The following is a 17,848-nucleotide window of genomic DNA, read 5'->3' as shown; positions in this document are numbered from 1 at the left end:
CAATTTAGTAATTGGAAGGGCGAAAAAAAGTGTAGCTAGTTAATTAAATAGAAAGTATACCTGGAGAGCTCCCACTTCTTCCTCTCTTCTGAGAGTCTTCTCTAGTAGCTCTGTAAAATGAAAAATGGAACTTATAAATTCAACTTCGTGTCTCGTGGCCTGCCAGGAAAAGGCCTGTGGAAAATAGTGAGTTTTTTGTTCTACAGCTTTCACAACATTCCTTTTCAGCTGATTAAACTAATTGATGAAATGTGTCAGCAATATGATCCTTTCCAAGCAAGGCCTGTAGAAGTGACTAAAAATCAGCCACAAGACGACAGTTTGACTAGGGGTGTGGGGGGGAAAAAATAACAGAAAAAACTTACTATGTTTAAATCAATCTTTTGTTGTCTTTTTGGAATTGAATGAAAAAAAATCAAAGAGATTCAAGCTGAAAACGGATTAAAACAGAAGTAGATCAAAGCTATACAATTGTATATGAAAAGTTACTCTAGGTCACTTTTTTAACAACCAAGTAACATCCGCTGGAGAAAGGAGTGCAGACAATTTTGACTGTTATCACAATAATTACCTTATCTCACTAAAATGGAACAAATTTGATAACCAAAATAGCCAGTTTACCATAAAAAACGTATTAGAAAACTTTTATAGTCTTTACACCATAAATACTAATATCTTGTATTCACATGTGTGACAATTATATACACTGGCACATCCATGCACATATGTAATATTTCACGTTAGAAATTAATTTCTCTTTGAGTTCTGTGGGATATGTCACTTACTACTATTTTAACTATCAGAAGATCACTCATGAGTTTTGCAAAAGAAAAGCACTGCTTTAACTAAGCCAGAGACTGTCTTTGAATCAAGATATGCCTCAGTTTGCCAGCAATTAGGAGAGTTTTGAGACTATGAAATTATCTTGACAACTTCATAGGACTGAATCCTGACTGCTAATTCCCTCAGCAGCCAAGTACAGAACAGCTAACTGAAAGTACCTGTGTATACTTCCTTAAGATTACTGATAAATGCATAGTTCAGTTATCAAAGATTAGCTTAAACGATCTACAATAGAAACTACTTTAAATATTCTACCAACAAGAATTTGCCTTCTTTCCTTTATCTGATCTTTTAACTTTCTTTCTCCTTTCTCTCATTATGAAGCCTCCTTGTGAGCACTCTAACCTCTTACCTCTTCTCATAGTTCATTATCCATTTCTGACTGTGTGCAGATTATTTGAGACTTATTTTCAGGCAACAGTCCTTTAAAAGTGATGTAGATAAGAAAACTTTAGTTAATTCTTTCAGAATCAGAGAGATTGATTTGCTGTTCTTTCTTCCTAACTTCTATGCAGTTTTTTCAAATCCTTTCTTAAAATTAATAAAATGACTGTTTCTTCACTTTCTTTTGGCACATTCATATTTTTCTGGATTATTCTTTGGTGTGCTTTCCAGTACAGTGACTCAACTGCCATATAAATTACTGTAGCTAAATGTGCTGCCATCAACATTAGTTAGTGCAAGAATTGAGGTTTGGAAAGTGGCTGCCCTGTATGTTTTCCTTGGGTATACTCCAGTATTATAACCGAGTTGGTAAAAATTAGTATTGTAATACTAGCTTTCAAAAAAATGAAGAGGGAGGAATAAGTCTATGAGAAAGGGACGGGAAATAAGAGATTCTTTCCCATGATCCATCTGACCTAAAAAAATATTCTTATACTTCACTCTGTATTTTAATTCCAATGCATATTTGAGATTCTGTTGTATACATATGATTGGTCTAAGTGAAAAGGATGTTATTACAAGGTTCTTTTCAAAGGCCTTTTGCAAATGTAAGGTAAGTTGAGCTGATTTCCACTAACAGTCTCTGGATTTGAAAGTTCTGCATCTGAAATTAGGGATATCTAGAAACCATTTATTGTACCACTGCCTAAATTGGCTGTCCTGCAGAGTTTCACAAAACTCTGCCCACAGAAGGGCAGGTAGATATTAAAGTGGTGTTATTTAACTGACAATATATGCCTACTTTACAGAGTCGTCCTTTATGACCATATATTTAAGAACCACGTTCTGCATTTAACCTGATGATTCAATTTAATACTCCATCTAAAATAATAGCATGTTTTCTCCAAAGCTAAAGCAAAAAAAATAAATGTTAGGGCAATAGATATGAAAGAGCTTTACAAAAAGTCCCATAAAAACCCACAGTATATCGTATCATTATGTTAAATGTTGCTGTTTATAATGACAGAATATCTTCACTTACTTGATCTGAAAAGTTTTGTAAATTTGTTTTATAATTTTTAAAACACTTTCCATATTTAAGTTCTTGTGCAAACATGGTTTATATATTCAGTGTGAGAAAATGATGTTACAATAAATTTAGGTTAGAGAACGCACTGTGTCTTTAACATAGCAAGGATGGTCACTAGTCCTAGTGGAAGCTCCTTTCATTCATCCTGTGAACAGCCTCTGAGTTTCTCTAACTATAACTTTCTTTCCTAAAGGAAGTTGCACAGTGGCATAAGTTTTCTACATTTGTCAACAATCCTGATATGATCATCTTTCAAGGCCTAGTATAACCACAGGGTTCTTGGTTTTTTTCAAAGCAATATATCATTATTCTCATGGGGCACAGAACGCATCAATTTATGGATTGTCTAGAGGAATCAGCATTAATGAAAAAGCATTACAAAGGCACCTTCAGGCATTGATGGTTCTTCCCAAAAGATGAATAATACAAGAGAAATTACTCTTAGAAATAAAGATATTCATCAACGTATTCCCTTTTTTTTTTTTAATTTTAGCTCAATATGAAGCCTATAACAAACTATAAGCTAAAACTATTTAAAAAAAATATGTTTCAGCTGTTTAATACTGCTCAAAATCAACAGTAATTTCAGGATATTGCCAGCAAAATTAGGGATCATACTTTCATGTAGTTTTACAAAAACAAGTTATTTACAGTGGTTAAACTCCAAATCCTCTAAAGATTGTATCTCATTCAGCTATGCGTCAGTGAGCGCTGAGTGTCCTTGCAGTTGTACCACAGTGGCTTAGATCTATCTGACTGAACTTCCAAGAAGTATGCAGGTTACGATTTAAAACATTCCATAAGAACCATTATATTTTGCAGTTTTCCTGACACCCAAACAACATAGTATGCTGCAAAATATTGCAAATGTTAATGTGGAGATGAAGATTTTTATATTTCATTATAATTCTCAGGTGAGGAAAAAAACATATGCAGTAACTCAGATAGACTTTTCACACACACAGTTGTAATTTTCACTGCTGATGAAAAGTATCAGAAAATAGATGTAGGAGCAGATATTTATTGATCTGAATGAGTAAAACACAACTATACTATCTTTTTTATCCTAGCTGATCCATTAATGTGCCAATAACTAAGTCTAGAATGTTAAAAAAACAATTAAACTCCTTTACTTCTATGCTGGGAGTAACAAAGCTGGGAAACAAGACACTGGCTTCATATAATCTGGAGCAAGCAACATCCCAAGAATTTGAATTTAAAAAAATCACAGGCTTATTTCAAAAATAACACCGAACAGCCTTCATAATTAAATAGTAACTGGATTTTAAACACTACGTGGCCTCTCGTTTTAAGAACTGAAGATAGCGATGGACCACATTCTGCTTCACATTCTCTGTGAAGACTAAAGTGCAGGGAAAAGTCAACAAATTGGATCGATACTAAATTTGTATGTTCACCACTAAGAATTTAAATTTGCTACCTGCTAATTCACAACTTGTTCTAAGCAAAGGGGAAACGCACAAATACAGAACTCTACACAAAACTGGTTCTTATATTCACGAGTATCTGGTCATATAGTCAAAAACCCTACAATATGATTGCGATTACACTTAAGTTGACACTTGCACCTCTGTTCAGTTGTGCATACGTAGCTAACATGCTGTAAACTATCCAAGATATCTGCAAGCTGCCAGCAAATCCAAATCAAGACTCCACGCCTTCCAAAGTAGCTGCAGATCATACAGAAAGCTATATAGCACCTCATATAGCATGCAAAACACTGCTACTAGGAGGCATTAGAACAAGAAATCTAGGTTATTATCAGAAAAGAATAGCAGTTTGGAGAAAGGTATCAACATATTTTTTTTTTAATCATCAAGCTAAGAACAGTTCTTCTCCAAAGCACAATTCAGGGCTCTCCGTTATACTTCAGTAAAACTATTTTTGATTTCCTAAAGTTTGCAACCCTAGAAATTTAGGGTTTATATCACACAAGCATATGGCAAACTCTTGAGAAATCGCTTAGACAGACCGATCATTTTTATCTTTAAATTTGTTTTGATCAAAAATTGCAGTATATTTATTTCAAGTCTTTCCTATCATTCTTCCTTCAAATATGCATCCCATGGCTTTCATTCATCATTCAGATAAGTTTCCCACAAAGCTGCTGAACAGAAACTGCAGCATTCCTGTAGAATCACAAGGCAGCCAAGCAGGTTTCCATCAAGTCTGGAGGAATTTCCAAGCAGCTGAATAAACTGGTTTCTCTCATCTAGAAATTACTTATGTTGCACATGTCTACAGAGCAAATTTTTTAATCACATACTATACCAATTACAAGTTTTTCCCTTCACACAAGTCTGACATGAAGGCCCTGTTTCTGTGGGTGAATTAATTCGTTTCTAATTGAACCAGTTTAAGGAAAATGTTTCAGAACAGACATATTCATGGATAGCAGAAACAGAACACATGCAATTTTGCCCTGTATCTGTGTTAGCATGATCCCGGTGAATGGCCTCACAGTACCTTGACAAAGGTCCAGAAACACTCAATAATAAAAGATGTTTCAGTGAGGCTGAACCTTTGTACAGTCAGGACAGACACCACAAATCACCCTGGCACTAGAACAGAGATACAAAACAGTACCGTGATTCGCTTCAGACTACTTTAATTGAAACAGTATTTGCCCTGAATGTAAGACATAAAGGGAATTTCTACATAAATGTGTTATAATCTAAAAAAACTCTAGAGAAATAGGTATTTCTTAGAACCTTATGTTTTGCTGGTGTAGAACAATGCCCATGTATCATGAGCATTTCAGGATGTGTTTATGTAATTCCAGGCAAGATCTGAAAAAATAAACAAAGCTCTGAAGTCAGAGGTGATACTGTTTTACTTGAATACAACATACATGATCTGTAAACTAAAGAAAATTTCTATCCTGCTAGTTTCATCCCCAGTGCATTCATAGGTTTAGTAAATGAAGACAGAACAGGGAGAAATCTCAAAAGTTATTATTTTATTTGGAATTCTATTCAGATGGCTAACAGTTTTCATTACAAACTCAATGGTCACTGCATTTTATTTTATTTGTAGCTTCTGCTAAACCTAAAAAGTCTCAAGTTATTTTTAATACAGATTAAAGCTTTCTAGTCTATTTGCAAACTGTTATATGAACATTCAGCACATTCCACTGTCTTTAAAGATTGTAATTCAGTTACCACTACTGCAACCACCAAGAATGGAACAGCTCTTTATCTGTATCTAAATCAATGGTTTGCTCATCCATGTAAAAAGACATCCAAACTCAATGGAATGCCATTTTTAAAAAGGCATTATCTTTTGCCATATTCTTTGCCTTTATAAAATCTATCAATTTATTAGCCACTGTAGTCTTTAGTAAGTAACATAGTCTATATATCAAAAGAATATACTTTACACAAAACTTTCATTTAGAAAACCTCTTCCAACTTTTCATTTGTCCCAAGGAGCTGTCCTAAATTCTCCCCATCAGTTCTATAACCCCTCTGTACCTACCATTACCTGAACTATTCAGTGCCTGCCTTATGCTGAATTCAAAAGTACAAGAATGGACACATATATACTTCACATACACAAATTAAGTACACAAGATACTACGCTGAGTTGCTATAATCCCTTCTACAGTCCAAATACGTTTGCATTGGAATAGTCTGTCTGAATAGGAGATTAAATATATAAAGAAAACTATACTACAAGATTATCAAACAAAAAATTAGAGGTTCCAATGTGCTGCTTATGCATTTTTAAGAGGCCTTTATCAAAAGAATGTGTTTTGATTTTGTTTTGTTGTTTGGTTGGTTGGTTTTTAATGCTTACACAAGACTTTTTAGTTCTATTCCTGGCTCTGCCGCGTGTGTTAGTATCTCCCTGGGAAATTTTCTGTACTTCAGAAAAAAAAAAAAGGCTAAAGAAAATATTTCCCCGTCTTCACAGAACTGACGTGAGGCTTAAAGTGCACTGAAATACACGCAAAAGATATTCTTACGAATGCAAAAGGTCATAACAGTAAGTCAGTCACAATGAAAATGCTGATGTGAATGGGAAACAACCTGCTTCAGCTTTTTGCAACTCTCTACTGTTAGCTGCAGTCAGCAACTGAGACACACCAGTAAGTCATTGGCTGGAGTAATTGAACCAAATGCCAAGTAGAACTTATTGTGCTAAGAGAGAGCCCTTTCACACTGGTCTACCAGGTTTACTGTATAGGAGAGAAGAACAGTAACTTGCCACAGTAACCAGCAGTCACTGGTCATTTTGGGTTCTGCAGCATTTTCAACTCCTTTTCAAAGATGACAGTTTTGGAGTCAGCGCACATTTGCTTCACATAATGATTTCTTTCACTCATGATTCCTGTCCCTGTAAAGGTTTAAGAAGGGTATTTTCATTATTTCAAAAGTGTGCTAGCTAAGGATGCTGTAAATCCAGTTAGTAAGCATAGTTGTTAGAAATCATATTGACTTCATCTAATAAGGTATAAGCAACTTTTTTTTCTTCTACAAGTCTGCATGAATGTGAATTTGACAGCATGTGAAAAGCAGAATCTCCTCTAGATGAAAAATATCAACCAAGATAAACAACAGTACTTCAAAGTCCATAACTTATACTTGGGGTTGGTGCTGTCCTGAAAAACATCAGTCACAGTGATTTCAAGCTTCATTTTGGGTAGGTGTAGCTACTCTTAAAAACAGATTTAATCACAGGTTGCACAGAATTCTATCATCTGTGACAGGGTAAATATGATCTTCCATATACCACATAAAGGTCCAGACTAGAGGATGTGAATAAATGTATGTTAAGTTTTTGCCTTTCCATTCAGCAACCTGTTGACCTGTGAATCACTCAATTGTAAGTAGGTGCAGGTGCCAGGTCCTTGCTGAATTACTGCCAGTAAGCATTTTGTGAAGATTATCAATGCTAAGCCCTTAAATGCCACTATTTCATTAAAAACTTGATTCTACAACAAGACACAATTGTTACCACGTATGTAGGTGTTGATTACTCATGCAGCAGTAATGTTGACAACTAGTTCTGGAATGTGGGCAAAAATATTCCTATTATTAAAAAAAAAATTTTAGAGAAGAGATGAACTTTTTTGTTTTTAATCTAACCTACAATGCTAGTGAATAAAGTACTTCAAATTTTTCAAGAGGTGGAGAAATCAGCAAACATTTATACCACAGTGAATGTTTTACTTAGAAGTGCTAGCTTTAAATAAGCTAGTTTGCGTACTTAGGGACTATGTAACTTCATGTCCCACAGAAGGTACTGCTAGCACCATTTCAGCTGGGGTTGCACTAAGTGCTCCAGTTCCACCAGATGTGGCCAGATCACCTCATAGATTGCATCTGTAGATTGCATTTGCTAAAAGGCATGGAGGTCTCTGCTCCCTGCCTCTGGCTGTGCACTGCTCTTGCTTACTTTGTCCTGGCAAAAATGCTGGACCTGGACCTCCACAAAGGTCAATTTAGTTCATTACAATGAGAACAGAGGACACTAGCAAAACCCACAGATAGTCCAATGTGGCTAATCGTGAGTAAAATATGTTTATAGGGGGGTCCAACAAGGAGCAGACATGAAACAAGAGAAGTAGCAAATAGCACAGACAGGAGTGAGAGAAATAGAAGCAAGAATTTAGCCTTTTGTCTGCAGTGACATAAAATGGCTCTGTTGAATGAGAATCTGCAGTCTGACCCACTAACTTGTGATTATTTTGGATTTGTGTGAGCGGTCATCACACCAATGTCTGTACCACATATCTCCTTAAGCTACCTGACCGGTGGCTTTTTCTCATAGTTTTGATTAGAAATCCTATTAAATAACATGGAAAGAAAAAAAAAATAGCATTACACAAAATATAGTAAGAAATGTTCTCAAAGAGAACAGAAGAGTTGACATTTTAAACAGAAAAATACAGTTGTACATTCTGTCACTGCATACAATATATAATTGTTACAATTCTCTCCTGAATGGAGAAACATTTCATTTTGATGATGAATAAAATGTGCCAGGAGTACACAGAAAGAAATTGAAACTTAATTTGTTTTCATTCACCAAGTGCATGCTTGAGAAGATAATTTGTCATTTCTTGTTTTAGAAAATTATGTTGCTATGTTTATGGGCATAGCGGCTACATAAAAATTATGGTATGGCATATATAAATGACAAAACAGGAAATTGAATGCCACTGTCTTCAGTGAGTTCTCTGTCTTAATATCCTAGGCTTTTCTTTTTTTGATGTTTATCATCCCAGCCATATTTATGCATATCAGCAAATTTCCTTTTGACTACATCTGAAAGGCAGCTGCACATCTTAATGCAAAAATATACAGACCTGATCTTGGACCTAATAGCTAAGGAAAGGTCAAAGATTAAGGGTAGCAAGTTTTTAAAAGCAACTCATTTGAACTGAAGTAACTGGGGAAACTGAAGGAGGCCACCAGCTGCAAAACAAAAAGCTCTTCTAGCCAAGGACACTTGTTACTTGAGTAATTTGGAGCTTAGATGTGTATTTCCTAATTGGGCTGTTTGAAGCTAGAGCTAAACAATCCATTTGCAACATCTCCAGCAAAAGACAGCAGATAATATACAAAGCTGAAAGATACTGGTCCTGAAATTAAGTTTCCCTACCAATCTCAGCAAAAAGGGATTTTTTAGCAGCTTGGGCATTTTAATAAACTGTCAGCAGAGTAAAGCACACAAAAAAGTTACAGCTCTGTGGGATTCAGTCCTTGACAAATGCTGTAAGAAAGCTTTTAATTCTACTAGGTCACCTCATGTATCACTAAGAACCAAACAGCTTCCAAGAAAACATTTACTTCAACCAAGCATACATACATAGAGGTCAGTTGTGTCTCGTTGCCAAACAAAGAACTTCCCCAGATTTACAGAAGTTCCTTCTTTGTAATTAGACAGGGATTAGAAACCACTATATAATGCAACTAGTGGTTATATAATGCCCAAGCTCCCCACACATGCTTTGGAGGAAGATGCACAGAACCATAAGCTGGCAATAATGAAGAAAGCCATCATAGTGACTCTTCCTCCTGATTTTCTCAGCTGTAGTTAGGCTGTGAGTCTCTTCCTTGTTGAGGGAATCCTGTTGTACTGTCCCATGGTAACTGATGATATACATAGGATACTTACCAACTCAGCTGGTAAACATTTTAACTTTCAGTGACTGGCAACATTTCACTTAATAGCTAAAACCCTATTTTGAAAATTCTAATATCTAAATGCAATAACTTATTATTCCCTCCATGTAGCCATGTGCAAAAATCTACAGTACAACAATTCTAGTAATTTTTTCAGAGAATAACATTTAATATAAAGATTAGAGGAAAAAAACCTTTAAGACATATTAGGAAGAGGGTAGCACAAAACATTTAAGTTAGCCATTGCTTCTCATGCACAAGGGATATAAACATAAATTGATTTTTTTTTTCCCCAATTTAATACATTGAATAGCAACACCAGAGCATTGTTTTTCTCTTGTGCAGTGGAGTATATACCATGTTCAACTGACACTTAACTTTTTATTTCTGATCAATCTAATTCCTGGAGACTGATCACAACAAAACCAAATTTACACTGCTGTTTTCACTGAGTAAAAAGGTAAGAAGGTATTAGTCTCAGAATGGAAATTACACAGAGAAATAAATATGCAGTACGAGCAGTATAATAAATGTATTATAAAATTTTATTTGTTACACGCAGACACTGTAAATCTTATGACGAGGTTGACAAGAGCTGCAAATGAGTTATGTTTATTATGGAATTGCTTATCCCATTCTCCCAACACTTCCTAATTACTACAGGCAGAGACACTGAATTAATATTTAGCAAAGAAGTGGCAAAATGACTGTCAGAATCCCACAAAAATGCCACTGTAAATGGGAGAACAAATTGTATATCCTACACACTTAATTCTTGTACCTGTTTACATCACAGTTGTGTGTCTGTTTAGTCTCGACAAAATGCTATAAACAAACTGAAGTTTGAAAAGCTGATAAAATGTTTGATATGATTTAATGATAAATGTCTCTTGAAGCAGCACACTTTATAAAGTATATTGACAAACAAATCTAGAAAGTGCTTTTAATAGCTGCGGCATCATCTCCTACATTAGGAATGAATTTTCAACAGTGTCAGGAATGGAGAGAGAGGTACCAGGCAAATAGTAAGTGTGTTTCTCTGGATATGCCCCTGAAGGGTGTAACTGGTATGAGACATCAATTAAAATGTTCATTGATCTCATCACGTGTCTTGAAAACTCCCTACAAAACACTAGTCTCTCAGAAATTATCCTCAGTGTTGAAAATTTGTACTATTTAAGTAAGATTTTTATATCCTTTAGCACCCTTAATAAATACCTACATTTCTCTTCCCTTGTGTTTGTTTTTTGGCTTTGGGTTGTTTTTTTTTTTTTTTAATGTTGCATAACATAAAACATAGTGACAACAAATTAAGCTCTTGAGCCTAAGAGTTTAAAAATTTTGGCTCTAAAATAATATTTTGCCCTGTGAAAATACGGCTCTAAACTTTTCAGAAAACAAGAAAACAACCAAAATGAAAAATTGGTTTTGCTTTGCAGAAACTGTTTTATGCCTCTTACCCAAAAGATTAAACCTTCTCTGTGAATTCTATAGTTTTTCCCCTTTGACTAGCATAATTTCACTTTGCTGTAGCATTGCATTTCTGCTGCCAACATATTTATTTCAAAAGGTCTTTTGTTCAATATAAGGACCAGATTTTTTTTTTTTTTTCTGTATGGCAATCTACAGAATTAACAACTAAAGTACAAATCGTAGACAACTTTCAGTTTCAAAATAATCTCTGACATTAACCATGCTAGGTTTCTCTGACTGTTTCAAACTTTGACATCATAATATGTGTAAAGTATAGGGCTGGAAAAGATACTGTCAGAGTTGAACACACAACTGTGCTTCTCCTATACACATTTGATCCTCAAAGTTTATTTCTCCCAAAGGTCTAACTTTATCATTACCATTTTTTCCCGCTGAATAAGAACTTCTATTGTATCTTGTAAATGTCTGTCCTGCTGCTGTCTTGATGTATATTTTATGTACTAGCAAATCAGTGTACTTAGGCTGATAAACAACAGTATCAGAACTTCTTGAATAAAAGCTGTTTCTGTTGGATCTTGTTTACTCTGCTGAGACAGTGCAAAGTCTTTAAAACAACTTAATTTAAGAAAACAGCATAGTCTCTTACAGGGCCCAGATCAAAAACAAGGCTCAGGAAAAATAATAACGTCTGATGACCACACACTTCTTATAGAGTTCTGTAAAAATGCCCTGATTATAGTTGGTACCACTATCAGTGAACTGACACTATGACCACCAACATTTCTTCCAAACCCAGATGCACCATGCGTGGTTCCTGGATCTGTCCAATACTGTAACAGTCCTATTCATGTAAGTTAGATAATTACAAGCTAGCAAATCATCATCAACTTGCAGTATTTCATTCCTCATGAACAAAAAGAGAAGTTAATTTCATGAGCTACACAAGATGAGTAGCAGCAAATAAAATGCTCTAATTAAATCTGTAGAGTACCATTTAAGGAAATAAGAAATTATAACTTCGTGAACTAAAAATATTTCACATTAACTTCCATTATTATGATAATAACAGGTCAGTACATGAAAAGCATAATTGTATAGCTGAATGACCTGTATTGTCATACCACTGGTTCTCAGTCACAGTAAGGATAAACATTTTCATATTTTAGTAGTAATAATATTGGTTTTATTTTAAATAAGTCTTTGGAAATCAAAGTTTCCTTCCATATAATAAGTATAATCCATTGATTACAGCAAAACTGCAAAAGAACTCTTTTTATTTAATCAAGCTATTTTAGAAATCAGAATATGAAGTGTTTGAAGAAACAAAATAGGAGATCAAAACAAGAGTTCTAGTTGCAGTGTACAGTAAACACATTAGATTTTAAAATATAGTCATTTTTAAAACAGCCAAACAAGAGGTTAGGAGGTTTCCAGTTGTTATTCCCCTCACAATGAAATCTTCCTCAGAAGTCAGCCTGGAGATGTCATGCTATATACACACTGTATATAAAATACATATATTGGGAAGGATAGAATATTTTGATCTTTTCAAATTTGAAATATTTTTGCAGTAAGTTAGAAATATTCCAACTTAAAGTGAGATCTTAACACTACTTTGTTGCTTGCTCCCTAGCAGCATGTGTTTCGCTGTAATATATCAAAAGTCCACAGTCATTAAACCAGTTGTGTACGTAAGACTTATTGTACAAGAATGAAGTATTCCTAATTTTCCAGCTTTTAAGAAGAATAAGCATGCATATAGCAGAATACTTACACTCTACTCTTACTTAAGAAGCCACTTTAATAATAAAACATAGCCCAACATGCTTATAATCCCTTTAACACATTTGAAAAGCATCAGCTCAGCAGCCTTGGAAAAGGAATTACCTTCTTCCTCAAAAACAAGGATGACATCAAGCTCTGCAATGCAAACTTCCTCCAAGTTTCATCACACATTTCATGCCTTGACAGAAGCAAGGCATCTAAAAAACTAAGTTCTCTGTCATTTAAATATGCTCCTGGTAAAAAGCAATTTGTAATATTCATTAAGAACTTGATAGGGAAACTGTGGATCACCATACAGCTGTAAGATCACAGAATCACAGAATCACAGAATGTTAGGGATTGGAAGGGACCTCAAAAGATCATCTAGTCCAATCCCCCTGCCAGAGCAGGAAAACTTAGGTGAGGTTACACAGGAAGGCGTCCAGGCGGGTTTTGAATGTCTCCAGAGAAGGAGAATCCACAACCCCCCTGGGCAGCCTGTTCCAGTGCTCTGTCACCCTCACTGAGAAGAAGTTTCTTCTCACATTTAAGTGGAACCTCTTGTGTTCCAGCTTGAACCCATTACCCCTTGTCTTACTGTTGGTTGTCACTGAGAAGAGCCTAGCTCCATCCTCGTGACACCCACCCTTTATATATTTATAAACATTAATGAGGTCACCCCTCAGTCTCCTCTTCTGCAAGCTAAAGAGACCCAGCTCCCTCAGCCTTTCCTCATAAGGGAGATGCTCCACTCCCTTAATCATCTTTGTGGCCCTGCGCTGGACTCTCTCCAGCAGTTCCCTGTCCTTCTTGAACTGAGAGGCCCAGAACTGGACACAATATTCCAGATGAGGTCTCACCAGGGCAGAGTAGAGGGGAAGGAGAACCTCTCTCGACCTACTAACCACCCCCCTTCTAATACACCCCAGGATGCCATTGGCCTTCTTGGCCACAAGGGCACAGTGCTGGCTCATGGTCATCCTGCTGTCCACCAGGACCCCCAGGTCTCTTTCCCCTACACTGCTCTCTAATAGGTCATTCCCCAACCTGTACTGGAACCTGGGGTTGTTCCTGCCCAGATGCAAGACTCTACATTTCCCCTTGTTATATTTCATTAAATTTTTCCCCGCCCAACTCTCTAGCCTGTCCAGATCTCGCTGGATGGCAGCACAGCCTTCTGGCGTGTCAGCCACTCCTCCCAGCTTGGTGTCATCAGCAAACTTGCTGATAGTACACTCAATTCCCTCATCCAAGTCATTGATGAATATATTGAACAGTATTGGTCCCAGAACTGACCCTTGAGGCACTCCACTAGATACAGGCCTCCAACCAGACTCCGCCCCATTGATCACAACTCTCTGGCTTCTCTCCTTCAGCCAGTTTGCAGTCCACCTCACTACCCGATCATCCAGTCCACACTTCCTCAGTTTTGCTGTGAGGATACTGTGGGAGACGGTGTCAAATGCTTTGCTGAAGTCAAGGTAGACCACATCCACTGCTCTGCCATCGTCAATCCACCTTGTTACGTCTTCATAAAAGGCTATGAGGTTGGTCAAACACGACTTCCCCTTGGTGAAGCCATGTTGACTGTCCCTGATGACCCTCTTATCCTTGATATGTCTTAAGATGGCACCAAGGATAAGGTGTTCCATCACTTTCCCAGGGATGGAGGTGAGGCTGACCGGTCTATAGTTGCCCGGGTCCTCCTTCTTGCCCTTTTTGAAGACCGGAGTGACATTTGCTTTCCTCCAGTCCTCAGGCACCTCTCCCGTTTCCCAAGACTTGGCAAAGATGATGGAGAGCGGTCCAGCAATGACTTCAGCCAGCTCCCTCAGCACCCGCGGGTGCATCCCATCTGGACCCATGGATTTATGGATGTCCAGATTGCTTAATTGCTCCCTAACCCAGTCCTCATCAACTGAGGCAGACTCCTCCATTGCCCTGCCTTCCTCTGGGGCCTCAGGGGTACGGGGCTCCTCAGGACAGCCTCCGGCAGAGTAGACAGAGACAAAGAAGGCATTCAGTAATTCTGCCTTCTCTGTATCTTCTGTCACCAGGGCACCCACCCCATTCATCAGTGGGCCTACGTTGCCTCTGGTGTTAGTTTTATCTGCCAAGATCACGACTGAACCCACTTCCTTCCTTAGTCCGATCTGAGCTAGTGTTTGAGGACTTGAAAGACAAAAGATTGTCGCCTCTGACAGTTTGAGTTATATAGACTTTTTACCATTTACCCACTAGATAAATTGTAAAATGGTGATAATTATCAAAGAGCTTCTTTCCTTAGAACAAAGATATTATCTTTTGAAGGAAATTTTCCGGTTTACTACTTACCTCAAAATATTCCCAATTTCCACTGTTAATTAACTAATACTATTGCTATTAGCACTATACCTCTTCTCAGATGCTACATATGCATTTGCTAATGTACCCTTAGTTGTGTTCAACAACTCAAACTAGGAGGACAGAGATCTAAATGAAACTACTCAGTGTAATAGTTCTTCATGCAGTTAAATGCTTGTCTTGATTGACAGCATCAGACTAATATACCAATTCAATAATGGAGTCTTTATATTCTGAAGTAGAATATTAACTAGTTTTTTTACTGTAAACTGAGCATTAAGCTTAATTCATTGCTCTGTAAGCAAAAAAGTCAGATTTTTTTCCTTCAAAATTGTTTGAATTTTAAAATTACCCTTTTAGATTGTTTCCAGTTCTTTAAAAACTCTTAAAAGAAAAAATTAATATGGAATGAGATTGTAAAGCCAGATACAAACTCTTTATATTTGATAATCTCACTTTTCAGCATGGACTACATCTTCATGAAAATGTCAAAAGAAAAAAAAAAAAATCAACCTAAGAGAAGATGATAGATGGACAAAACCCAGAACGATTATTCTATTCTATTGAGTTATATTCAATCTAAGCAGTACAGTCTTTGGACCTTAAGGTTTCACCTTTATTTGATACTACTTTGGACATCTCATCAGTAATCATTAGCTAAAAATTAAAAGGTATACTTTTATTGGCAGCATTCTATGAGTAAGGAGTACTTTGCGAGAAGGTGCTTCTATAGAAGGTCTCTGGAAACCATCATTGCTTCAGCTAAAAGCCACAGTGCCTTCTCCAAGAAATGAACCAAAATTCAGCTTTTCTGTTATTTGCAAACTATATGGTTGACCGCCCATGATATTGCCTCCTCGGCATTGATTCACCTCGAGACTGAAACAAGAGGAACATTCTAAACTCAACCTGCTTGAAAGTCACAGCATTTCTTACCAAGGTCACGGGAGCTGAATCATTGTGCTGAAAAATGTGTTTCAAAAGCATAACTGCAACAACTCTACAAAAAGTGTTATGCTCTTCATAGCATACATTACTGCTGAGGGGCAGAAAGTTTCCATTATATTTTTTAAAACATCAACTTCTTCCGTTTCTGATCCTGAAATTATGAAACAATATTTGGGCAATTTTACAGTCTTTGCATCACATTCAGGGTTGTGCTAAGTTAATTCTGTCCTTTGAACTCTTCCTTGATAAAAATGTGCTTCATGAATTCTAAGCACACTGCATTTGAATAAAATGCTCCCATTAGGATTTTCCATTTGATATAGCATCTTGCAAGAAATGGCATTCTGTCTGGTCATTTGACTTTGCAAATGGAAATGTTTTTCCATACAGACAACATTCAAATATTCTTTCAGAAAAATGCTAGAGCTTCAAAGTAATCAAGAAAGTAATGATTTATGGTCAAGTTGTGAACTGCAATTAAAACCAGAAAAACAAACTTTTTTGCCCAGGCAGCTGAAGTATGTACAACATGCATTGATGCAGTACCTATGTATGCATATATTTCAATGAGTGCACTTTCTTGGTTTTGTACTTTGTTTCTTTCTATAGTGGTATCTCAGTTTACCACTAAACATCTCAGTTTTACCACTAAAAACAAACAAAAACCCCAGAACAAAATCAAACTTAAGTGTAAGAATTGTGAAACAAGAATTAACATGGTGAATAAATTTTACATTTAAGTATTTTCTGTTAAACAGAAATTTACATACTGGCAGTACATAATGTTGCAAAAGTGCTGGTCAACTACTGGAAAATAAGTACTGCAATATGAATGTATGTATTTTTAAAAAATTCTCAAGAGTAGAAAGGTGCTCTAGAATTAAGAAAGACCAAGAAATAGAAGACCCAGCTTTATCCTTGGTTCTCCTTTCTTTTTTTTACATAACCAGGAGTAAGGATGTTATGACTGAGATACTGTGTCTGTCCAGCAGGAAAACAATATTTTACAGCAACTATGTTTAATAACAGTGCTTAGTAACCTGCAACTGGAGTCCTCTATAAAATTAGGAAACGTATGCAAATCATGACCAAGACTATGTTATGACCTTATGCTAAAAACATAATAGGCATAGACAAGAAAAACACTTACTCTCTTTGCCCACAACAAAGAAGATTGAAATTTAAGTGCCCATTATTACAAGTGGATTTTTAATAAATTACAGAAAGAGACTTACTATTTGAAAAAAAAAAAAATGTAGCTTGTTCTAGTCATTGATACTGTACGAACTATATAGTTAATTCGCTTGCCTTGCTTGACTCAAAAGACAAAATCCTTAAACATGTTTTTAATTATGAAATACATAAAGCATGTAAAATTTAAAAGTATCAAGCACAGTTCCCATTTTGTAAAACCAAAACCAAGGAGACTCATTCAAAAAGTGCAGGAAACAAAAGCTGAATTTCAGATTCAGTCAGTTATTACCTTGAAGATGCTAATCAGAATAATATGTTAAATTGGTTAGAACCTAGCAATTTGTCATATTTAAACCACTAGAAGGAAAACAATGCAAATATTAACCACTTAGTTAATCTTTATATAGGAAAAAACCCCAGCTTGTTTTCCTTTTTTCAGAGATTCACTTTAAAATGTCTATTCTGTAATTAAAACTATTTTGTTGTATACGGCCAACACTAAGAGTTGTTTTTATTAGTGACTGAAGCTCTTCTCAAAGTGAGAAACTTTTTGGTAGTGAAACAGAACTGAAATTTCAATTCTGCAAATACACAATATCATTAGCACTCCCTTCAGAAAAAAAGGATTTTAAATATCATGTCAGCTGAAAGGATATAAAAGCTTTTAGCATATCAATGAACTACACTGAAATAC

General features: G+C 36.0%; 1 protein-coding gene across 1 annotated transcript in view; it reads right to left on the bottom strand.

Moving 5' to 3' along the window:
• CEP128 (centrosomal protein 128) overlaps positions 1 to 17,848 on the bottom strand; it is a 128,119-nt gene that overhangs the window by 31,779 nt on the left and 78,492 nt on the right. The window contains exon 19 of the mRNA XM_065636376.1: positions 61 to 110. Coding sequence (XP_065492448.1) covers positions 61 to 110 — 50 coding nt within the window. The remainder of the gene's footprint in view (positions 1 to 60; positions 111 to 17,848) is intronic.

This window comes from Caloenas nicobarica, chromosome 5 (genome assembly GCF_036013445.1).
Source record: "Caloenas nicobarica isolate bCalNic1 chromosome 5, bCalNic1.hap1, whole genome shotgun sequence".
Classification (NCBI taxonomy): domain Eukaryota; kingdom Metazoa; phylum Chordata; class Aves; order Columbiformes; family Columbidae; genus Caloenas; species Caloenas nicobarica.
The sequence above is the reverse complement of the archived record's forward strand: the minus strand, read 5'-3'. Positions and strand labels throughout refer to the sequence as shown.